The sequence below is a fragment of the Heptranchias perlo genome, chromosome 10 (assembly GCF_035084215.1).
Source record: "Heptranchias perlo isolate sHepPer1 chromosome 10, sHepPer1.hap1, whole genome shotgun sequence".
NCBI classification, from domain to species: Eukaryota; Metazoa; Chordata; class Chondrichthyes; order Hexanchiformes; family Hexanchidae; genus Heptranchias; species Heptranchias perlo.
The window spans coordinates 85,278,682-85,305,308 of NC_090334.1; the positions used below are offsets into that span (position 1 = coordinate 85,278,682).

A 26,627-nucleotide genomic window follows, 5' to 3' on the forward strand; every position below is an offset into this window, starting at 1 on the left:
CCCACCTCCCCACCATATCCTTCAACCCCACCTCCCCACCATATCCCTCAACCCCCACCTCCCCACCATATCCTTCAACCCCACCTCCCCACCATATCCTTCAACCCCACCTCCCCACCATATCCCTCAACCCCCACCTCCCCACCATATCCTTCAACCCCACCTCCCCACCATATCCCTCAACCCCCACCTCCCCACCATATCCTTCAACCCCACCTCCCCACCATATCCTTCAACCCCACCTCCCCACCATATCCCTCAACCCCACCTCCCCACCATATCCTTCAACCCCACCTCCCCACCATATCCTTCAACCCCACCTCCCCACCATATCCCTCAACCCCCACCTCCCCACCATATCCTTCAACCCCACCTCCCCACCATATCCCTCAACCCCCACCTCCCCACCATATCCTTCAACCCCACCTCCCCACCATATCCTTCAACCCCACCTCCCCACCATATCCTTCAACCCCACCTCCCCACCATATCCTTCAACCCCACCTCCCCACCATATCCTTCAACCCCACCTCCCCACCATATCCATCAACCCCCACCTCCCCACCATATCCATCAACCCCACCTCCCCACCATATCCCTCAACCCCCACCTCCCCACCATATCCATCAACCCCCACCTCCCCACCATATCCATCAACCCCCACCTCCCCACCATATCCATCAACCCCCACCTCCCCACCATATCCATCAACCCCACCTCCCCACCATATCCTTCAACGCCCACCTCCCCACCATATCCTTCAACCCCACCTCCCCACCAAATCCTTCAACGCCCAGCTCCCCACCATATCCTTCAATCCCCACCTCCCCACCATATCCTTCAACCCCACCTCCCCACCATATCCTTCAACCCCACCTCCCCACCATATCCATCAACCCCCACCTCCCCACCATATCCATCAACCCCACCTCCCCACCATATCCCTCAACCCCCACCTCCCCACCATATCCATCAACCCCCACCTCCCCACCATATCCATCAACCCCCACCTCCCCACCATATCCATCAACCCCCACCTCCCCACCATATCCATCAACCCCACCTCCCCACCATATCCTTCAACGCCCACCTCCCCACCATATCCTTCAACCCCACCTCCCCACCAAATCCTTCAACCCCCACCTCCCCACCATATCCTTCAATCCCCACCTCCCCACCCTCTCACCACATCCCTCAACATTTTTCTCTCCAGAAATGCAACTAATTGTTAGTTTATACCATCCACTTCAATGTCCTTCCCTTGTAGTTTATTATCATAATATCTTAATATGGTATAGCAGAGGAGGTAATTTGGACCATCATGCTTGTGCTAGCTCCTTGAAAGATTTATGCATAAGAAATCGGAGCAGGAGTAGTCCATTCGGCCCCTCGAGCCTGCTCCACCATTCAATCAGATCATGGCTGATCTTCGACCTCGACACCACTTTCCCACCTGATCCCTTAGGGTCCAAAAATCTATCGATCTCAGCCTTGAATATATTCAATGACTGAACATCCACAGCCCTCTGGGGTAGAGAATTCCAAAGATTCACAACCCTCTGAGTGAAGAAATTTTTCCTCATCTCGTTCCTAAATGTCTGACCCCTTATCCTGAGACTATGACCCCTAGTTCTAAACTCTTCAGCCAGGGGAAACAGTCTCTCAGCATCTACCCCGTCAAGCCCTCTAAAAATTTTATATGTTTCAATGAGATCACCTCTCATTCTTCTAAACTCCAGAGACTATAGGCCCATTCTACTCAATCTCTCCTCATAGGACAACCCTCTCATCCCAGGAATTAATCTAGTGAACCTTCGTTGCACCGCCTCTAAGGCAAATATCCTTCCTTAGGTAAGGAGACTAAAACTGTGCACAGTACTCCCGGTGAGGTCTCACCAGAGCCCTATATAATTGCAGCAAGACCTCCTTAATCTTATACTCCAAGCCCCTTGCAATAAAGGCTAACATACCATTTGCCTTCCTAATTGCTCGCTGTACCTGCATGTTAACTTTCTGTGATTCATGTACAAGGACACCCAAATCCCTCTGAACACCAACATTTCTTAGTCTCTCATCTTTTAAAAAATATTCTGCTTTATTATTCTTCCTACCAAAGTGGATAATTTCACATTTCCCCACATTATACTCCATCTGCCTCCTTCTTGCCCACTCACTTAACCTGTCTATATCCCTTTGCAGATTCTTTGTGTCCTCCTCACAGCTTACTTTCCCACCGAGCTTTGTATCGTCAGCAAACTTGGATACATTACACTCGGTCCCTTCATCTAAGTCATTAATATAGATTGTAAATAGCTGAGGCCCAAGCACTGATCCTTGCAGCACTCCACTAGTTACAGCCTGCCAACCTGCAAATGACCCGTTTATCCCGACTCTCTGTTTTCTGTCCTTTAATCAATTCTCAATCCATGCTAATAAATTACCAACAGTCCCATGAGCCCTTATCTTGTGTAACAACCTTTTATGTGGCACCTTATCGAATGCTTTTTGAAAATCCAAATATACAACATCCACTGGTTCCCCTTTATCTATCCTGCTAATTGCATCCTCAAAAAACTAATAAATTTGTCAAACACGATTTCCCTTTCATAAAACCATGTTGACTCTGCCTAATCACATTATGATTTTCTAAGTGCCCTGTTACAACGTCCTTAGTAATAGATTCTAGCATTTTCCCTACTACTGATGTCAGGCTAACTGGCCTGTAGTTCCCTGTTTTCTCTCTCCCTCCTTTCTTGAATAGCGGGGTTACATTTGCTACCTTCCAATCCACTGGGACCGTTCCAGAATCTAGAGAATTTTGGAAGACCACAACCAATGCATCCACTATCTCTGCAGCCACCTCTTTTCGATCCCTCGGATGTCGGCCATCAGGTCCAGGGGATTTATCAGCTTTTAGTTCCATTAATTTCTCTAGTACTTTTTCTTTACTAATATTAATTACTTAAGTTCCTCCCTCTCATTTGACCCTTGGTTCCCCACTATTTCCGGTATGTCTTTTGTGTCTTCTACTGTGAAGACAGATACAAAATATCTTTTGAACGTCTCTGCCATTTCCTTATTCCCCATTATAATTTCTCCTGTCTCAGCCTCTCAGACCAATGTTTACTTTCACTAATCTCATCCTTTTAATATACTTGTAGAAGCTCTTACAATCTGTTTTTATATTTCTTGCCAGTTTACTCTCATATTCAATTTTCTCCCTCTTCATCAATTTCTTGGTCATCCTTTACTGATTTTTAAAATCTCCCAATCCTCAGGCTTACTACTATTTTTGGCAACATTATAAGCCTCTTCTTTTAATCTAATACTATCCTTAACTTCTTCAGTTAGCCACAGGTGGATCAGTTTTCCCGTGGAGTTTTTATTCCTCAAGGGAATGTATATTCGTTGATAATTATGAATTATTTCTTTAAATGTTCATCATTGCTTATCTCCCGTCATATCTTTTAATCTAATTTCTCAATCTACCGTAGCCAACTCGCCCCTCATACCTATGTAATTGGCTTTGTTTAAATTTAAGACCCTGGTTTTGGACTTAACTACATCACTCTCAAACTCAATATGAAATTCTATCATATTATGATCACTCTTCCCCAGAGTATCCTTAACTATAAGGTTATCAATTAACCCTGTCTCATTATACAATTCTAGATCCAAAATAGCCTGTTCACTAGTTGGTTCCTCGACATATTGTTCTAGAAAACTGTCTTGAATGCATTCCATGAACTCGTCCTCCAAAGTACTTTTGCCAATTTGGTTTGCCTCGTCTATATTAAGATTAAAGTCCCCCACGATTATTGCATTACCCCTGTTACGTGCTCCTCTAATTTCCTGATTTATACTCTGTCCAACACTATAACTACTGTTAGGGGGCCTGTAAACTACTCCCACCAGTGTTTTCTGCCCCTTGTTATTCCTTAGCCCCACCCAGACTGATTCTACATCCTGATTTTCTGAGCTAAGATCCATTTTCCCTATCTTTTCTAACAGTCAAGTACCCTGGAATATTTAGTTCCCAACCTTGGTCACCCTGCAATCACATCTCAGTAAAGGCTACAAGATCAAACCCATTTATCACTATTTGTGTCTTTAATTTGTATATCTTGTTATGAATGCTTCGTGGATTCAGATAAAGCGCCGTTAATTTTAACTTTTTACTATTTTTCCAACTAGTCCCACTCCTCTGGTTTTTCTCCACAGCCCTGCAAATTTTTCCCCTTCAAGTATTTATCAAATTCTCTTTTGAAAGTTATTATTGAATCTGCTTCCACCGCCCTTTCAGGCAGCGCATTCCAGATCAGAACAACTCGCTGCGTAAAAATGTTTCCTCATGTCGCCTCTGATTCTTTTGCCTGTGTCCTCTGGTTACTGACCCTCTGCCACTGGAAACAGTTTCTCCTTATTTACTCTGTCAAAACTGTTCATGATTTTGAACACCTCGATCAAATCTCCCCTTAACCTTCTCTGCTCTAAGGAGAACAACCCCAGCTTCCTCAATCTCTCCACATAACTGAAGTCCCTCATCCCTGGTATCATTCCAGTAAATCTCCTCTGCACCCTCTCTAAGGCCTTAACATCCTTCCTAAAGTTTGGTGCCTAGAATTGAACACAATACTCCAGCTGAGGCCTAACCAGTGTTTTATAAAGGTTTAGCATAACTTCCTTGCTTTTGTACTCTGAGCCTCTATTTATAAAGCCCAGGATCCCATATGCTTTTTAACAGCCTTCTCAACCTGTCCTGCCACCTTCAAAGATTTGTGTACTTACACCCCCAGGTCTCTCTGTTCCTGCACCCCTTTAAAATTGTACCATTTAGTTTATATTGCCTCTCCCCATTCTTCCGACCAAAATGTATCACTTCACTCTTCTCTGCGTTAAATTTCATCTGCCATGTGTCTGCCCATTTCACCAGTCTGTCTCTGTCCTCCTGAAGTCTGTTACTATCCTCCACATTGTTCATTACATTTCCGAGTTTCGTGTCATCTGCAAACTTTGAAATTATACCCTCTATACCCTAAGTCCAGGTCATTAATATTTATCAAAAAGAGCAGTGGTCCTAATACTGACCCCTGGGGAACACCACTGTATACTTCCCTCCAGTCTGAAAACAACTGTTCACCACTACTCTCTGCTTTCTGTCCCTCAGCCAACAGATGAGCCGTTAAAACGAGGTCTGCTCTTCCCTCTCTGATGGATATAAAAGATCCCGTGCCACTATTTAAAGAAGAGCAGGGGAGTTCTTCCCGGTGCCCTGGTCAATATTTATCCCTTGAGCAACATCACTAAACAGATTTAATTGGATCATGGCTGATCTGCATCTCAACTCCATGTATCCGCCTTAGCTCCATATCCTTTGATACCCTGACCCAACAAAAATCTATCGAGCTCAGCCTTGAAAGCTCTAATTGACCCCCGGCCTTCACAGCCTTTTGGGGGAGAGAATTCCAGATTTCCACTCCCCTTTGTGTGAAAAAGTGCTTCCTGATCTTGCTTCTGAACGGCTTGGCTCTAATTTTAAGATTATGTCCCCTAGTTCTTGATTCTCTCACCGGAGAAAATAGTTTCTCGGTACCTACCCTATTAAATCCTTTAATCATTTTAAACACCTTGATTAGTTCACCCCTCAATCTTCTCAAGCCTCATAATTTAACCCTCTAAGCCCCGGTATCATTCTGGTGAATCTGTGCTGCGCCCCCTCCAGGGCCAGTATATCCTTCCTGGGGTGCGGTGCCCAGAACTGAACCCAGTCTCCTGGTGGGGTCTAACCAGAGCTCTGTATAGCTGAAGCACAACGTCCTCCTCTTTGTATTCCAGCCCCCTGAGATAAAGGCCACATTCCATTAGCATTTTGGCTTGCTTTTTGTCCCTGACTATCAGCTTTTAATGATTTGTGAACTTGGACTCCAAAATCTCTTTGCTCCCCTACAGTTGCTAGTCTCTCATCATTGAGAAATTATTTCGATTTATCTTTCTTGGATTCAAAATGAATGACCTCACACTTCCCCACATTGAACTCCATCTGCCACAGTTTCACCCACTCACTGACTCTTTCTATGTCCCTTTGCAACTTTCTGTCCCCATCTGCATTATTTACTGTGCGACCTAACTTAGTGTCATCAGCAAACTTGGATTGAGAACTCTCTGCTCCTTCATCCAAGTCATTGATAAATATGGTGAAAAGCTGAGGCCCCGGTACAGATCCCTGGGGATCACCACTTCTCACATCCTGCCAATCACAATCACTTTAACCCTACTCTCTATCTCCTACCTCCCAACCAATTACTGACTCATGTTACAAGGGAGAGTGTACATGGGCTGTGGGAGGAGATTAAATGGATTGGTATAGTCCATGATAGGGGAGAGTGTACATGGGCTGTGGGAGGGGATTAAATGGGTGGGTATAGTCCATGATAGGGGAGAGTGTACATGGGCTGTGGGAGGGGATTAAATGGATGGGTATAGTCCATGATAGGGGAGAGTGTACATGGGCTGTGGGAGGGGATTAAATGGGTGGGTATAGTCCATGATAGGGGAGAGTGTACATGGGCTGTGGGAGGGGATTAAATGGGTGGGTATAGTCCATGATAGGGGAGAGTGTACATGGGCTGTGGGAGGGGATTAAATGGGTGGGTATAGTCCATGATAGGGGAGAGTGTACATGGGCTGTGGGAGGGGATTAAATGGATGGGTATAGTCCATGATAGGGGAGAGTGTACATGGGCTGTGGGAGGGGATTAAATGGGTGGGTATAGTCCATGATAGGGGAGAGTGTACATGGGCTGTGGGAGGGGATTAAATGGGTGGGTATAGTCCATGATAGGGGAGAGTGTACATGGGCTGTGGGAGGGGATTAAATGGGTGGGTATAGTCCATGATAGGGGAGAGTGTACATGGGCTGTGGGAGGGGATTAAATGGATGGGTATAGTCCATGATAGGGGAGAGTGTACATGGGCTGTGGGAGGGGATTAAATGGGGGGTAGAGTCCACGATAGGGGAGAGTGTACAGGGGGTGTGAGAGGGGATTAAATGGAGGGTAGAGTCCATGATAGGGGAGAGTGTACAGGGGGTGTGGGAGGTGATTAAATGGAGGGTAGAGTCCATGATAGGGGAGAGTGTTCAGGGGGTGTGGGAGGGGATTAAATGGGGGGTAGAGTCCATGATAGGGGAGAGTGTTCAGGGGGTGTGGGAGGGGATTAAATGGAGGGTAGAGTCCATGATAGGGGAGAGTGAAAATGGTGACACTTGATGCTCTGAATGGCCTTTTCGTGGTCAATGTCTCCTTACGTTCTTAATTTCCAACGTAGCTGTGAAAGAATGAAGCAGACACTGAGGACGATCTAGGCTTCTTGTATCCCTCTATGAAAACCCCTCATATACCTCTATATCTCCTCATATCCCTTGATAAACACCATCTGCACTTTGAATCTTCAGTCAAAATATCACATGATTGTTGGAGGGTGGGAGGGGGAGATGGGATAGGAGGAGGGAGACGGAGTCAGGGAGATGGAGAGGTAGAGGGAGGAAAGGGAAAGAAAGAGGGAGAGAGGATAGTTGAGTGAGAAGAAAGTGATGAGATGAAAGGGAGGAGAGAAGAGGAAGGGAGGAAGAGGGAGGAGGGATCAACTAGATTCTATCAGTTCCTACCTTTAAATTTCACATCCAGAACCTCCTGTTCATTGGAGATGATGCCATTGGCATGGAAAGTATGACAGGGACAATGAACGCTAATCTCCAGACCAAGATTGGTGTCTGTAACAAACAGGCTGGTTAGATTCAGTCCTCAATGACTTAACATTTCCTCCTACAACACAGACCAAATATAATCGACAACACAGACCGAACATAATCCACAACACAGACCAAATATAATCGACAACACAGACCGAACATAATCCACAACACAGACCCAACATAATCCACAACACAGACCCAACATAATCCACAACACAGACCCAACATAATCCAACACAGACCCAACATAATCCACAACACAGACCCAACATAATCCACAACACAGACCCAACATAATCCACAACACAGACCCAACATAATCCACAACACAGACCCAACATAATCCAACACAGACCCAACATAATCCACAACACAGACCCAACATAATCCACAACACAGACCCAACATAATCCAACACAGACCCAACATAATCCACAACACAGACCCAACATAATCCACAACACAGACCCAACATAATCCAACACAGACCCAACATAATCCACAACACAGACCCAACATAATCCACAACACAGACCCAACATAATCCACAACACAGACCCAACATAATCCACAACACAGACCCAACAGAATCCACAACACAGACCCAACATAATCCACAACACAGACCCAACATAATCCACAACACAGACCCAACATAATCCACAACGCAGACCGAACATAATCCACAACACAGACCCAACATAATCCACAACGCAGACCGAACATAATCCACAACACAGACCCAACATAATCCACAACACAGACCCAACATAATCCACAACACAGACCCAACATAATCCACAACACAGACCCAACATAATCCATAACACAGACCCAACATACTCCACAACACAGACCCAACATAATCCACAACACAGACCCAACATAATCCACAACACAGACCAAACATAATCCACAACACAGACCAAACATAATCCACAACACAGACCCAACATAATCCAACACAGACCCAACATAATCCACAACACAGACCCAACATAATCCACAACACAGACCCAACATAATCCACAACACAGACCCAACATAATCCACAACACAGACCCAACATAATCCACAACACAGACCCAACATAATCCAACACAGACCCAACATAATCCACAACACAGACCAAACATAATCCACAACACAGACCCAACATACTCCACAACACAGACCCAACATAATCCACAACACAGACACAACATAATCCAACACAGACCCAACATAATCCACAACACAGACCAAACATAATCCACAACACAGACCCAACATAATCCACAACACAAACCCAACATAATCCACAACACAGACCAAACATAATCCACAACACAGACCCAACATAATCAAACGCAGACCGAACGTAATCCAATACAGACCCAACATAACACACAACACAGACCCAACATGATCCAGCACAGACCAAACATAATCCACAACACAGACCAAACATAATCCAATACAGACCCAACATAATCCACAACACAGACTGAACATAATCCAACACAGACCGAACATAATCCACAACACAGACCCAACATAATCCAATACAGACCCAACATTATCCACAACACAGACTGAATATAATCATAGAAACATAGAAAATAGGAGCAGGAGTAGGCCATTCAGCCCTTCGAGCCTGCTCCGCCATTCAATATGATCATGGCTGATCCTATATCTCAATACCATATCCCTGCTCTCTCCCCATACCCCTTGATGCCTTTTGTGTCTAGAAATCCATCCAGCTCCTTCTTAAATATATTCAGTGACTTGGCCTCCACAGCCTTCTGTGATAGAGAATTCCACAGGTTCACCACCCTCTGAGTGAAGAAATTTCTCCTCATCTCAGTCCTAAATGTCCTACCCCGTATCCTGAGACTGTGACCCCTCGTTCTGGACCCCCCCCAGCCAGGGGAAACATCCTCCCTGCATCCAGTCTGTCCAGCCGTTTCAGAATTTTATATGTTTCAATGAGATCCCCTCTCATTCTTCTAAACTCGAGTGAATACAGGCCGAGTCGACCCAATCTCTCCTCATACGACAGTCCTGCCATCCCAGGAATCAGTCTGGTGAACCTTCGCTGCACTCCCTCTATGGCAAGTAGATCTTTTCTTAGGTAAAGAGACCAAACTGCACACAATACTCTAGGTGTGGTCTCACCAAGGCCCTGTATAACTGCTGTAAGACATCCTTGCTCCTGTACTCAAATCCTCTTGCAATGAAGGCCAACATACCATTTGTCTTCCTAACTGCTTGCTGCACCTGCATGTTTGCTTTCAGTGACTGGTGTACAAGGACATCCAGGTCTCTTTGTATATCAACATTCCCCAATATATCACTATTTAAATAATACTCTGCCTTTCTGTTCTTCCTTCACATTTATCCACATTATACTGCATCTGCCATGTATTTGCCCACTCACTCAACTTGTCTAAATCGCCTTGAAGTCTCTTTGCATCCTCCTCACAACTCACGATCCCACCTAGTTTTGTGTTGTCTGCAAACTTGGAAATATTACATTTGATTCCCTCATCCAAATCATTGATATATATTGTGAATAGCTGGGGCCCAAGCACTGATCCCTGCGGTACCCCACTCGTCACTGCCTGCCACCCCGAAAAAGACCCATTTATTCCTACTCTCTGTTTCCTGTCTGTTAACCAATTTTCAGTCCATGCCAGTATATTCCCCCCAATCCCATGTGCTTTAATTTTGCACACTAACCCCTTATGTGGGACTTTATCAAAGGCCTTCTGAAAATCCAAATAAACCACATCCACAACACAGACCCAACATAATCCACAACACAGACTGAACATAATCCACAACACAGACCAAACATAATCCACAACACAGACCCAACATAATCCACAACACAGACCCAACATAATCCACAACACAGACCCAACATAATCCACAACACAGACCCAACATAATCCACAACACAGACTGAACATGATCCATTCTGCTGGGCACTTCTCTAATGTCCCTGTGGATGTGGCCGGGGCTGCATTCTGCATGAACTGTCCTCAAACTGCCATCTGTGTCATCGTTTGCAAAGTTGTTGCCTTATTCAAACCAAAGACTTTTGTCCTTTGATGAAGTAATGGAGAGGATTGATTAGGGTAATGCAGTTGACATTGTATTTATGGACTTTCAGAAAGCATTTGATAAAGTATTACATAATAGACATGTTAACAAAATTAAAGCCCATGGGATTAAAGGGAAAGTGGCTAAGGGATAGAAAGCAGAGAGTAGTGGTGAACGGTTGTTTTTCAGACTGGAGGGAAGTATACAGTGGTGTTCCCCAGGGGTCAGTATTAGGACCACTGCTCTTTTTGCTATATATTAATGGCCGGGATTTGGATATACAGGGTATAATTTCAAAATTTGTAGATGACACGCAACTCAGAAATGTAGTAAACAATGAGGAGGATAGTGACAGACTTCAGGAGGACACAGACAGACTGGTGAAATGGGCAGACACGTGGCAGATGAAATTTAGCGCAGAGAAGTATGGAAGTGATTCATTTTGTTAGGAAGAATGAGGAGAGGCAATATAAACTAAATGGTACAATTTTAAAGTTGGGGTGCAGGAACAGAGAACCTGTGGTTGCACATATACAAATCTTTGAAGGTGGCAGGAAAAGTTGAGAAGGCTGTTAAAAAAGCATATGGGATCCTGGGCTTTATTAATAGAGGCATAGAGTGCAAAAGCAAGGAAGTTATGTTAAATCTTTATAAATCACTGGTTAGGCCTCAGCTGGAGTATTGTGTTCAATTCTGGGCACCGCACTTTAGGAAGGATGTGAAGGTCTTAGAGAGGGTGCAGAGGAGATTTACTAGAATTTTTTTTATCCGTTCATGGGATGAGGGCGTCGCTGGCGAGGCCGGCATTTATTGCCCATCCCTAATTGCCCCTTGAGAAGGTGGTGGTGAGCCACCTTCTTGAACCGCTGCAGTCCGTGTGGTGAAGGTTCTCCCACAGTGCTGTTAGGAAGGGAGTTCCAGGATTTTGACCCAGCGACGATGAAGGAACGGCGATATATTTCCAAGTCGGGATGGTGTGTGACTTGGAGGGCAACGTGCAGGTGGTGTTGTTCCCATGTGCCTGCTGCTCTTGTCCTTCTAGGTGGTAGAGGTTGCGGGTTTGGGAGGTGCTGTCGAAGAAGCCTTGGCGAGTTGCTGCAGTGCATCCTGTGGATGGTACACACTGCAGCCACAGTGCGCCGGTGGTGAAGGGAGTGAATGTTTAGGGTGGTGGATGGGGTGCCAATCAAGCGGGCTGCTTTGTCCTGGATGGTGTAGAGCTTCTTGAGTGTTGGAGCTGCACTCATCCAGGCAAGTGGAGAGTATTCCATCACACTCCTGACTTGTGCCTTGTAGATGGTGGAAAGGCTTTGGGGAGTCAGGAGGTGAGTCACTCGCCACAGAATACCCAGCCTCTGACCTGCTCTTGTAGCCACAGTATTTATATGGCTGGTCCAGTTAAGTTTCTGGTCAATGCTGACCCCTAGGATGTTGATGGTGGGGGATTCGGCGATGGTAATGCCGTTGAATGTCAAGTGGAGGTGGTTAGACTCTCTCTTGTTGGAGATGGTCATTGCCTGGCTCCCTTAGGGAAGAGCGACCATAACATGATAGAATTCCTCATTAAGATGGAGAGTGAAGTACTTGAATCCGAAACTAGGGTCCTGAATCTAAATAAAGGAAATTACGAAAGTATGAGGTGCGAGTTGGCTATGATAGATTGGGGAACTTTACTAAAAGGGATGACGGTGGATAGGCAATGGCTAATATTTAAAGAACGTGTGCAGGAATTACAACAATTATTCATTCCTGTCTGGCGTAAAAATAAAACAGGAAAGGTGGCTCAACCATGGCTTACAAAAGAAATTAGGGATAATATTAGATCCAAAGAGGAGACATATAAAATTGCCAGAAAAGCGGCAAGCCTGAGGATTGGGAGCAGTTCAGAATTCAGCAAAGGAGGACAAAGAGATTGATTAAGAGGGGAAAAATAGAGTATGAGAGTAAACTAGCAGGGAACATAAAAACTGACTGTAAAAGCTTCTATAAATATGTCAAGAGAAAAAGATTAGTGAAGACAAATGTAGGTCCCTTACAGTCAGAAATGGGGGAAATTATAATGGGGAACAAAGAAATGGCAGAACAATTAAACACATACTTTGGTTCTGTCTTTACAAAGGAGGACACAAGTAACCTCCCAGAAATGTTAGGGAACCAAGGGTCTAGTGAGAGGGAGGAACTGAAAGAAACCAGTATTAGTAAAAAAATAGTGCTAGGGAAATTAATGGGGCTGAAGACTGACAAATCCCCAGGGCCTGATAATCTACATCCCAGAGTACTAAAGGAAGTGGCCCTGGAAATAGTGGATGCATTGGTGATCATCTTCCAAAATTCTATAGACTCTGGAACAGTTCCTACAGATTGGAGGGTGGCAAATGTAACCCCACTATTTAAAAAAGGAGGGAGAGAAAAAACCGGGAATTACAGACCAGTTAGCCGAACATCAGTAGTGGGGAAAATGCTCGAGTCTATTATAAAAGATGTGATAACTAGAACATTTGGAATGCATTAATGGGATTGGACAAAGTCAGCATGGGTTTATGAAAGGGAAATCACGCTTAACAAATCTACTGGAGTTTTTTGAGGATGTAACTGGTAGAATAGATAGGGGAGAACCAGTGGATGTGGTTTATTTGGATTTTCAGAAGGTCTTTGATAAGGTCCCACACAAGAGGTTAGTGTGCAAAATTAAAGCACATGGGATTGGGGGGAATATACTGGCATTGATTGAGAATTGATTGACAGACAGGAAACAGAAAGTAGGAATAAACGGGTCTTTTTCCGGGTGGCAGGCAGTGACTAGTGGGGTACTGCAGGGATCAGTGCTTGGGCCCCAGCTATTCACTATATATATATCAATGATTTGGATGAGGGAACTGAATGTAACATTTCCAAGTTTGCAGACAACACAAAGCTGGGGTGGAATGTGAGCTGTGAGGAGGATGCAAAGAGGCTCCAATGTGATTTGGACAAGTTGGGTGAGTGGGCAAGAACATGGCAGATGCAGTATAACGTGGATAAATGTGAGGTTATCCACTTTGGTTGTAAAAACAGAAAGGCAGATTATTATCTGAATGGTGATAGATTGGGAAAAGGGGAGGTGCAACGAGACCTGGGTGTTCTTGTACACCAGTCGCTGAAAGCGAGCATTCAGGTGCAGCAAGCAGTTAGGAAGGCAAATGGTATGTTGGCCTTCATTGCAAGAGGATTTGAGTACAGGGGCAGGGATGTCTTACTGCAGTTGTACGGGGCCTTGGTGAGACCACATCTGGAGTATTGTGTGCAGTTTTGGTCTCCTTATCTGAGGAAGGATGTCCTTGCCATGGAGGGAGTGCAACAAAGGTTCACCAGACTGATTCCTGGGATGGCAGGACTGACGTATGAAGAGAGATTGGGTCGACTAGGCCTGTATTCACTGGAGTTTAGAAGAATGAGAGGTGATCTCATCGAAACATATAAAATTCTAACAGGACTAGACATACTAGGTGCAGGGAGGATGTTCCCGAAGGCCGGGGAGTCCAGAACCAGGGGCCACAGTCTCAGGATACGGGGTATGCCATTTAGAACCGAGATAAGGAGAAATTTCTTCACTCAGAGGGCGGTGAACCTGTGGAATTCTCTACCACAGAAGGCAGTGGAGGCCAAGTCATTAAATATATTCAAGAAGGAGATAGATATATTTCTTAATGCTAAAGGGATCAAGGGATATGGGGAAAAACCAGGAACAGGGTACTGAGTTAGACGATCAGCCATGATCATTTTGAATGGCGGAGCAGGCCCGAAGGGCCGAATGGCCTACTCTTGCTCCTATTTTCTATGTTTCCATGTTTCTATGTTCTCCTTAGAGCAGAGAAGGTTAAGGGAAAATTTGATAGAGGTGTTAAAAATCATGAAGTGTTTTGACGGAGTAAATAAGGAGAAACTGTTTCCAGTGACAGAAGGGTCGGTAACCAGAGGACACAGATTTAAGGTGATTGGCAAAAGAACCAGAGGCGACATGAGGAGAAATTTTTTACGCAGCGAGTTGTTATGATCTGGAATGTGCTGCCTGAAAGGGCGGTGGAAGCAGATTCAATAATAACTTTCAAAAGTGAATTGGATAAATACTTGAAAGGGGAAAAATGGGGAAAGAGCAGGGGGGTGAGACTAATTGGATAGCTCTTTCAAAGAGCTGGCAGGGGCACAATGGAACGAATGGCCTCATCCTGTGCTGTACGTACTACGATACAATGATAACACAGGCCGAACATAATCCAAAACACAGACCGAACATAATCCAAAACACAGACCGAACATAATCCAAAACACCGACCGAACATAATCCAAAACACAGACTGAACATAATCCAAAACACAGACCGAACATAATCCAAAACACCGACCGAACATAATCCAAAACACAGACCGAACATAATCCAAAACACCGACCGAACATAATCCAAAACACAGACCGAACATAATCCAAAACACCGACCGAACATAATCCAAAACACAGACCGAACGTAATCCAAAACACCGACCGAACATAATCCAAAACACCGACCGAACATAATCCAAAACACAGACCGAACGTAATCCAAAACACCGACCGAACATAATCCAAAACACAGACCGAACATAATCCAAAACACAAACCCAACATAATCCAAAACACAGACCGAACATAATCCAAAACACCAACCGAACATAATCCAAAACACATACCCAACATAATCCAAGACACAGACCCAACATAATCCAAAACACAGACCCAACATAATCCAAAACACAGACCCAACATAATCCAAAACACGGACCCAACATAATCCAACACAGACCGAACACAAACTGATGAAGGGAAGGGATTGTGTTTGATCTGTGAGATGATGATTTCTGTGTGAATGTGTCCCGAAGCTGATGTAAAACTCACCTCTGTTAATTAGCCATTCCTTCACACTCTCGGTGACATCAAACGACACCCACTCGCTGATGCCTTTTGTGAGAACCACTTTTCCGGCGATGTATCGCTGTTTAGCGATGTGATCGTCAGGCTTTAGAATCTGAAACAGCAAAAAGCAAACACTGGCCGAGAATTCTGTGCTCACCCTGCCCCTCCCCCAGGTTTCTGACTGCTCGTCTCCTGAAGGCGTCGTCTCTCACTGGGGTTTTGGTGCATTTGATGCAAATTCTTCACAAGTCTGACTAGACTAGTAGGATTTCCAGGCCGAGGATATTGACACTGGGCCCAGTCCTGTGCTTGCCCCGATCATTACACATTCATTTCCCGGATAGAGTTGATGCATAGTGATCGGGAATTGAAACACCGGCTGGTTCCTCTCCCCCTGAGCCAAGTCATTTCTCCCAAGGAAAGACGCGAGAAACATTCCCTCCCCAAAAAAAACAAGCACCTGGACAGAATTCATTACTTTGTGATAAATGAGGTGGAAATCCGAGACAAGCTTAAAACAAACAAACCCCCAGGGGTAGGTGGTATTTAGACCAGAGTGCTGAGAGATACTGGGGAGGGGATTTGTAAGGTACTGATAATCATTATGAGGGGGGGAGGGGGGTCACTGGACACTGGGGAGATGCCAATAGATTGGAAACAGGCTAATGTGATGCCCACACTGAAGAAATGGGAACAAAACAGCCAGAGGCACATTATTCCTCCGTCTGTTTCACGTACAATAATGGAATCGGTTGTCAGGGGTGATGTTGGGAATTATTTGCACAAACAGCAGTCAACACGGCTTCAAACAGACAGGATCCTCCATGACCAGCTTCCGTGAGGAAGTGATAACCCATAGGATCATAGAATGATACAGCACAGGAGGAGGCCGTTCGGCCCATCGTGCCTGTGCCGACTCTTTGAAAGAGCTACCCAATTCGTCCCGTTCCCCTGCTCTTTCCCCATAGCCCTGCAAATTTTTCCCTTCAAGTATTTATCCAATTCCCTTTTGAAAGTTATTATTGAATCTGCTTCCACCGCCCTTTCAGGCAGCGCATTCCAGATCATAACAACTCGCTGCGTAAAAACATTTCTCCTCATCTCCCCTCTGGCTCTTTTGCCAATTACCTTAAATCTGTGTCCTCAGGTTCCCGACCCTCCTGCCACTGGAAACAGTTTCTCCCCATCGACTCTATTAAAACCCCTCATGATTTTGAACACCTCGATCAAATCTCCCCTTAATCTTCTCTGCTCTAAGGAGAACAACCCCAGCTTCTCCAGTCTCTCCACATAACTGAAGTCCCTCATCCCTGGTACCATTCCAGTAAATCTCCTCTGCTCCCTCTCTAAGGCCTTCACATCCTTCCTAAAGTGCGGTGCCCAGAATTGGACACAATACTCCAGCTGAGGCCTAACCAGTGTTTTATAAAGGTTTAGCATAACTTCCTTGCTTTTGTACTCTGAGCCTCTTTTAATAAAGCCCAGGATCCCATATGCCTTTTTTAACAGCCTCCTCAACTTGTCCTGCCACCTTCAAAGATTCATGTATGTGCACCCCCAGATCTCTCTGTTCCTGCGCCCCCTTTAAAATTGTACCATTTAGTTTGTCTTAGACTTCCAAAAGGCACTTGATAAAGTTCCACATGAAAGGTCATTAATTAAGTTAAAAGCTGTGGGGATTCAGGGTAAAACACGGGGTAGATAAGAAACTGGCTGAAGGGTAGAAATGAGCAGGTACTGGTTGCAGGGGTTGTGTCAGGGAGGGAGGGGAGTATTGAGTGGGAGTCTCCAGCACATGGTGTTGGGACCATGACAGTTTTTAACGTCCATCAGTGATGTGGGTTCTGAAACTCAATGAAAATTACAGATGATTAACGATTTGGGCTTAAACGTAGGAGACATGATTAAGAAATTTGCGGAAGACACAAAAATTGGCCGTGTGGTTATAGTGAGGAGGAAAGCTGTAGACTGCAGGAAGATATCAACGGACTGGTCAGATGGACAGAAAAGTAGCAAATGGAATTCAATCCGGAGAAGTGTGAGGTAATGCATTTGGGGAGGGCAAACAAGGCAAGTGAATACACAATAAATGGGAGGAGACTGAGAGGTGTAGAGGAAGTGAGGGACCTTGGAGTGCATGTCCACAGATCCCTGAAGGTAGCAGGACAGGTAGATAAGGTGGTTAAGAAAGCATATGGAATACTTTCCTTTATTAGCCAAGGCATTGAATATAAGACCAGGGAGGTTATGCTGGAACTGTATAAAACATTGGTTAGGCCACAGCTTGAGTACAATTCTGGTCACCACATTACAGGAAGGATGTGATTGCACTAGAGAGGGTACAGAGGAGATTTACAAGGATGTTGCCGGGACTGGAGAATTTTAGCTATGAGGAAAGATTGGATAGGCTGGGGTTGTTTTCCTTGGAACAAAGGAGGCTGAGGGGAGATTTAATTGAGGTTTATAAAATTATGAGGGGCCCAGAGTGGATAGGGAGGTCAATAACCAGGGGGCATAGATTTAAAGTGATTGGTAGAAGGATTAGAGGGGAAATGAGGAAAAGATTTTTCACCCAGAGGGTGGTGGGGGTCTGGAACTCACTGCCTGAGAGGGTGGGAGAGGCAGAAACCCTCGACTCATTAAAAAATACCTGGATGTTCACCTGAAGAGCCGTGACCTGCAGGGCTACGGACCAAATGCGGGAAAGTGGGATTAGACTGGGAGGCTCGTTTCTCAGCCGGCACGGACACGATGGGCCGAATGGCCTCCTTCTGTGCCATAAATTTTCTATGATTTTATGATATCAAACACGTCGGACAATATATGTGAGTGGGCAGAAAATGGGAGATGAAATTTGAGAGACAATTGTAAAGTACATAGGAAGGAACTGAGCTTTACATTGTGTTGATAGATATTGGGTACAGCTCGTGTGGACCCCATTACTGTTTAGCATTGCAGGCTCCACCAGCTCGGGACAGTAAATCTTTTTTTATTATTTATTCTGAATAAGGCCGGCATTTATTGCCCTGAGAAGGTGGTGGTGAGCTGCCTTCTTCTTATGTTACACTTTGCTACAACTGAGTGGTTTGCGAGGCCCACTTCAGAGTGGGGTGGTGAGGGTCTGGAGTCACATATAGGCCCAGACCGGGTAAGGACGGCAGGATTCCTTCCCTAAAGGACATGAGTGAACCAGTTGGGTTTGTACAACAATCCAACAGCTTCGTGGTCATTTTTACCAGATTTTTGTTTCCAGATTTTTAAAATTGAATTCAAATTCTCAAACAGGCCCTGGAACTCATGTTCTCTGCATTATTAATCCAGTAAAGTCACCACTACACTACAATACCTGACTAGTAAACCTTGGTGATGTCGTGGGAACCAAATCATTGCCACGGCCGTGTCCAAATAAGTGATGAGCTTCCGCCCGCTGGCTCAGTGGATGACTGCACCGCCCAGTGTGGGACCAGGCCCGACGCATCGGGAAGATCCCAGAACTGATCTCTACACACGCAGGGTTGTTGGGAGTGTGAAATGCTTTGCCACAAGGAGCGTTTGAGGAAGAGACCACTGCATCTTTTAAAAGAGACGGAGGCAATGGGATCACTCCGGGAAAGAACTGAGAAGGACGCGGTGGGCTGAATGGCCTCTTTCTGTGCTGTGAACCCCAATGATTCTATTTCATCAGGGCTGGGAGTTGGGATGTTCCAATGCCCGAGGTGCTGGGGAAGGAAGGGTTCCTGCTCCTGAACACAATCTAACAAACCCTGGTGGACACCCGGAGAGAATCAGGCTGACTTGTCAGGCTCCCCACGGTTGAATGTCTTCATTGTGGAATATAAGAAGCGATGACCCAAGGTGTAAATCCCCACCTGATACACTTCGATCCGCTGCTCGTTGCGTTTGGCGTTAGTGTTTGGGACTCGGAGAGCTCGGAACTCCGCCCGGAACAAGCTGGAAGCACTCTTCTCCATGGAGGATATGTTGAATCGGAAAACCTTCGATGTGATCCCCCGGCACGAACTGACGTCATCTGGAAAAAAAAATAAAACACCATTGTTTCTCTTCACTGTTTCCTCCTCCGACCATCAAATTCGAACTTCACAAACAGAGCTCAGTCCCCGCGGTGAAAGAAAGCACAGAATACTGGGAGTGAGTTACAGGCTGGGGTCTAATCGAGGGGTTCGGGGGGTTTATATATAGAATAACAGATACCCGGGAGTGAGTTACAGGCTGGAATCTAATCGAGGGGTTCGGGGGGTTTATATATAGAATAACAGATACCCGGGAGTGAGTTACAGGCTGGAATCTAATCGAGGGGTTCGGGGGGTTTATATATAGAATAACAGATACCCGGGAGTGAGTTACAGACCGGAATCTAATCGAGGGGTTCGGGGGGGTTTATATATAGAATAACAGATACCCGGGAGTGAGTTACAGGCTGGAATCTAATCGAGGAGTTCGGGGGGTTTATATATAGAATAACAGATACCCGGGAGTGAGTTACAGACTGGAATCTAATCGAGGGGTTCGGGGGGTTTATATATAGAATAACAGATACCCGGGAGTGAGTTACAGACTGGAATCTAATCGAGGGGTTCGGGGGGTTTATATATAGAATAACAGATACCCGGGAGTGAGTTACAGACTGGAATCTAATCGAGGGGTTCGGGGGGTTTATATATAGAACAACAGATACCCGGGAGTGAGTTACAGGCTGGAATCTAATCGAGGGGTTCGGGGGGTTTATCTATAGAATAACAGATACCCGGGAGTGAGTTACAGGCTGGAATCTAATCGAGGGGTTCGGGGGGTTTATATATAGAATAACAGATACCCGGCAGTGAGTTACAGACTGGAATCTAATCGAGGGGTTCGGGGGGTTTATATATAGAATAACAGATACCCGGGAGTGAGTTACAGGCTGGAATCTAATCGAGGGGTTCGGGGGGTTTATATATAGAATAACTGATACCCGGGAGTGAGTTACAGGCTGGAATCTAATCGAGGGGTTCGGGGGGTTTATATATAGAATAACAGATACCCGGGAGTGAGTTACAGGCTGGAATCTAATCGAGGGGTTCGGGGGGTTTATATATAGAATAACAGATACTCGGGAGTGAGCTACAGGCTGGAATCTAATCGAGGGGTTCGGGGGGTTTATAAATAGAATAACAGATTACCTGGGAGTGCGTGACAAGCTGGAATCTAATACAGACCCAGTAACAAACGGTGTGTATAATATATACAGGAGTGTTATACCCAGTAACACATGGTGTGTTATTATATAATATATACAGGAGTGTTATACCCAGTAACACACGGTGTGTTATTATATAATATATACAGGAGTGTTATACCCAGTAACACACAGTGTGTTATTATATAATATATGCAGGAGTGTTATACCCAGTAACACACAGTGTGTTATTATATAATATATATACAGGAGTGTTATACCCAGTAACACACAGTGTGTTATTATATAATATATGCAGGAGTGTTATACCCAGTAACACATGGTGTGTTATTATATAATATATACAAGAGTGTTATACCCAGTAATTATATAATATATATACAGGAGTGTTATACCCAGTAACACATGGTGTGTTATTATATAATATATACAGGAGTGTTATACCCAGTAACACACGGTGTGTTATTATATAATATATACAGGAGTGTTATACCCAGTAACACACAGTGTGTTATTATATAATATATACAGGAGTGTTATATCCAGTAACACACGGCGTGTTATTATATAATATATACAGGAGTGTTATATCCAGTAACACACGGTGTGTTATTATATAATATATACAGGAGTGTTATATCCAGTAACACACGGTGTGTTATTATATAATATATACAGGAGTGTTATATCCAGTAACACACGGTGTGTTATTATATAATATATACAGGAGTGTTATACCCAGTAACACACGGTGTGTTATTATATAATATACACGGGAGTGTTATACCCAGTAACACACACTGGGGGACAAAAATTGGATGCGAGCCATTTTTGGGCGCGATTCGCGTGATGTGCTATTACCTCGCGCCCATGACCCCTGCGCAGGCAGGACGGAAGTTTCGGCCGGCCCGAGGACTCACCTGCAATTCGAGTTCCATTCCAGGTCTTGCACGTGGAACCAATGCAATTTCTTGAAGGGAGAATTTTTTTTATTTGTTCATGGGATGTGGGCGTCGCTGGCGAGGCCGGCATTTATTGCCCATCCCTAATTGCCCTTGAGAAGGTGGTGGTGAGCCGCCTTCTTGAACCACTGCAGTCCGTGTGGTGAAGGTTCTCCCACAGTGCTGTTAGGAAGGGAGTTCCAGGATTTTGACCCAGCGACGATGAAGGAATGACGATATATTTCCAAGTCGGGATGGTGTGTGACTTGGAGGGGAACGTGCAGGTGGTGTTGTTCCCATGTGCCTGCTGCTCTTGTCCTTCTAGGTGGTAGAGGTCGCGGGTTTGGGAGGTGCTGTCGAAGAAGCCTTGGCGAGTTGCTGCAGTGCATCCTGTGGATGGTACACACTGCAGCCACAGTGCGCCAGTGGTGAAGGGAGTGAATGTTTAGGGTGGTGGATGGGTGGCCAATCAAGCGGGCTGCTTTGTCCTGGATGGTGTTGAGCTTCTTGTGTGTTGTTGGAGCTGCACTCATCCAGGCAAGTGGAGAGTATTCCATCACACTCCTGACTTGTGCCTTGTAGATGGTGGAAAGGCTTTGGGGAGTCAGGAGGTGAGTCACTCGCCGCAGAATACCCAGCCTCTGACCTGCTCTTGTAGCCACAGTATTTATGTGGCTTGTCCAGTTAAGTTTCTGGTCAATGGTGACCCCCAGGATGTTGATGGTGGGGGATTCGGCGATGGTAATGCCATTGAATGTCAAGGGGAGGTGGTTGGACTCTCTCTTGTTGGAGATGGTCATTGCCTGGCACTTGTCTGGCGCGAATGTTACTTGCCACTTATCAGCCCAAGCCTGGATGTTGTCCAGGTCTTGCTGCATGCGGGCTCGGACTGCTTCATTACCTGAGGGGTTGCGAATGGAACTGAAAACTGTGCAAGCATCAGTGAACATCCCCATTTCTGAATTTATGATGGAGGGAAGGTCATTGATGAAGCAGCTGAAGATGGTTGGGCCGAGGACACTGCCCTGAGGAACTCCTGCAGCAATGTTCTGGGGCTGAGATGATTGGCCTCCAACAACCACTACCATCTTCCTTTGTGCTAGATATGATTCCAGCCACTGGAGAGTTTTCCCCCTGATTCCCATTGACTTCAATTTTACTAGGGCTCCTTGGTGCCACACTCGGTCAAATGCTGCCTTGACGTCAAGGGCAGTCACTCTCACCTCACCTCTGGAATTCAGCTCTTTTGTCCAGTTTGGACCAAGGCTGTAATGAGGTCTGGAGCCGAGTGGTCCTGGCGGAACCCAAACTGAGCATCGGTGAGCAGGTTATTGGTGAGTAAGTGCCGCTTGACAGCACTGTCGACGACACCTTCCATCACTTTGCTGATGATTGAGAGTAGACCGATGGGGCAGTAATTGGCCGGATTGGATTTGTCCTGCTTTTTGTGGACAGGACATACCTGGGCAATTTTCCACAATGTCGGGTAGATGCCAGTGCTGTCGCTGTACTGGAACAGCTTGGCTAGAGGCACAGCTAGTTCTGGAGCACAAGTCTTCAGCACTACAACAGGGATGTTGTCGGGGCCCATAGCCTTTGCTGTATCCAGTGCACTCAGCCGTTTCTTGATATCACGTGGAGTGAATCAATTGGCCTCCCACAACCACAACCATCTTCCTTTGTGCTCGGTATGACTCCAGCCACTGGAGAGTTTTCCCCCTGATTCCCATTGACCTCAATTTCACTCGGGCTCCTTGGTAAACATGCTCCCTTAGAGGGAAGATGTTTCTTAGAAATCTCTTAAAAGGTAGCCAGCACCTGTTACTTGCTGAAAATAAGAGTCTACTGTCTGCATGGAGTCTGAACGGAAATCAGACATCGCACACGTGAAACACAGATGCAGGTCCCATCCTTATGTTTACACACTGATGAGTTATGTTAAAACATTGAATAAAGGTTGTGCACCACTAAATCCCACATCCTCCAATCTGCACACCAGACCTCACCAATCTGCCGACCTGAGTTTGTACCAGGCCTGTGAGAGTCCGTGCACCAAGGTTCTCTGCTGATGCACTGGAGACCTTGGTGCAAGAGGTGGACAGAAGGACGGACATCCTATATCCGCGGTGGGGGTGGAGGTGGGCCAAGAGGCCCCCCAGACATACATCGAAAAGGCAGTGGGAGGCAGCGGGGGACGAAGTCAATGCCAGGCTCACAGCATCATGAACATGGATGCAGTGCAGGAAGAAGTTCAATGCTTTGACATGAATGGTCAAGGTGAGTGAGGTCAACTGTCAAGTGGCGTCTCCTACCAACTGCACCACGCACCACACCCCCATCACCCACACACCAATAAACTCACACTTTCCATCAGCACTCAACTCTTCCAATCAGAGACTTCCTCTCACCCTTACACATTACGACTGTTTCAAGCCGCCCACCCACAACTCACAGGTCACACACACTGGCAGCTATTCAACCATAACAGGCACATCACCCAGACACACGTCCCGCTTTCTTGCAGGAGAAGGTGGTGCATATCAGGAGGCAGCAAGTGGCAGTGGCATTTAGCCCCTTGAGCCTGTTCCACCATTCACTGAGATCATGGTGGACCTGTGACCTAACTCCATATACCCGCCTTAGCCCCATATCCCTTAATACCCTTGGTTCACAGAAATCTATCAATCTCAGATTTAACATTCACAAGTGAGCTAGCATCAACTGCCAGCAACAGAAGAGCGTTCCAAACTTCTCCCATCCTTCGCATGTAGACGCATTTCCTAACTTCACTCCTGCACGTCCTGGCTCTAAATGTTAGGCGATGTCCCCGTGTCCTCGTATTGAGGTCTCGGAGACCTCCAAAAACAGTTACAAATGTCTCGGCAGCCAGAAGCAATAATCCAGCCACTAACCTGTAAATCCTGCCTGGTCCCTTTAAATAGCGCCAGTGGGGGGTCCTCCAGGCACTCTGAGACACGTTCAGATGGTCGGATTAAGACTGTGCGTTGAGTTGCGCGTTAAGTCCCAAAATGGTGTCGATCACTTTAAATCAGCGTTGCACGCTGATCAGAGCCAATTTCTCCCGACTTTACATGATACCAGCGTTCGGTATCTGCACCTGCGTTAACTCCAATACCAGGAAGGCGTCTGGCACACATCACGCTGGAAATGTGCAGGCGCTTCCAAGACGCCATCTTGGATGTCGAAGAGGGAACGACATGGCCCAATTTAGCGCTCAGTGTTCGTATATAATATATAATATATACGGGAGTGTTATACCCAGTAACACACGGTGTGTTATTATATAATATATACGGGAGTGTTATACCCAGTAACACACGGTGTGTTATTATATAATATATATACAGGAGTGTTATACCCAGTAACACACGGTGTGTTATTATATAATATATACAGGAGTGTTATACCCAGTAACACACGGTGTGTTATTATATAATATATATACAGGAGTGTTATACCCAGTAACACACGGTGTGTTATTATATAATATATACAGGAGTGTTATACCCAGTAACACAGGGTGTGTTATTATATAATATATACAGGAGTGTTATACCCAGTAACACACGGTGTGTTATTATATAATATATACAGGAGTGTTATACCCAGTAACACAGGGTGTGTTATTATATAATATATACAGGAGTGTTATACCCAGTAACACACGGTGTGTTATTATATAATATATATACAGGAGTGTTATACCCAGTAACACACGGTGTGTTATTATATAATATATATACAGGAGTGTTATACCCAGTAACACAGGGTGTGTTATTATATAATATATACGGGAGTGTTATACCCAGTAACACACGGTGTGTTATTATATAATATATACGGGAGTGTTATACCCAGTAACACAGGGTGTGTTATTATATAATATATATACAGGAGTGTTATACCCAGTAACACAGGGTGTGTTATTATATAATATATACGGGAGTGTTATACCCAGTAACACACGGTGTGTTATTATATAATATATACGGGAGTGTTATACCCAGTAACACACGGTGTGTTATTATATAATATATACAGGAGTGTTATACCCAGTAACACAGTGTGTTATTATATAATATATACAGGAGTGTTATACCCAGTAACACACGGTGTGTTATTATATAATATATATACAGGAGTGTTATACCCAGTAACACATGGTGTGTTATTATATAATATATATACAGGAGTGTTATACCCAGTAACACAGTGTGTGTTATTATATAATATATACAGGAGTGTTATACCCAGTAACACATGGTGTGTTATTATATAATATATATACAGGAGTGTTATACCCAGTAACACAGTGTGTGTTATTATATAATATATACAGGAGTGTTATACCCAGTAACACATGGTGTGTTATTATATAATATATACAGGAGTGTTATACCCAGTAACACATGGTGTGTTATTATATAATATATATACAGGAGTGTTATACCCAGTAACACAGTGTGTGTTATTATATAATATATACAGGAGTGTTATACCCAGTAACACACGGTGTGTTATTATATAATATACACAGGAGTGTTATACCCAGTAACACATGGTGTGTTATTATATAATATATATACAGGAGTGTTATACCCAGTAACACAGTGTGTGTTATTATATAATATATACAGGAGTGTTATACCCAGTAACACACGGTGTGTTATTATATAATATATACACAGGAGTGTTATACCCA

General features: G+C 45.0%; 1 protein-coding gene across 1 annotated transcript in view; it reads right to left on the reverse strand.

The window, feature by feature from the left end:
• The window catches only part of tgfb3 (transforming growth factor, beta 3), a 120,511-nt gene that overhangs the window by 71,464 nt on the left and 22,420 nt on the right, over nt 1–26,627 (reverse strand). Inside the window, exons 2-4 of the mRNA XM_067992134.1 lie at nt 19,636–19,796; nt 15,749–15,878; nt 7,667–7,771 (exon numbers count right to left, since the gene is read on the reverse strand). Of these exons, the coding sequence (XP_067848235.1) occupies nt 7,667–7,771; nt 15,749–15,878; nt 19,636–19,796 (396 nt within the window). The remainder of the gene's footprint in view (nt 1–7,666; nt 7,772–15,748; nt 15,879–19,635; nt 19,797–26,627) is intronic.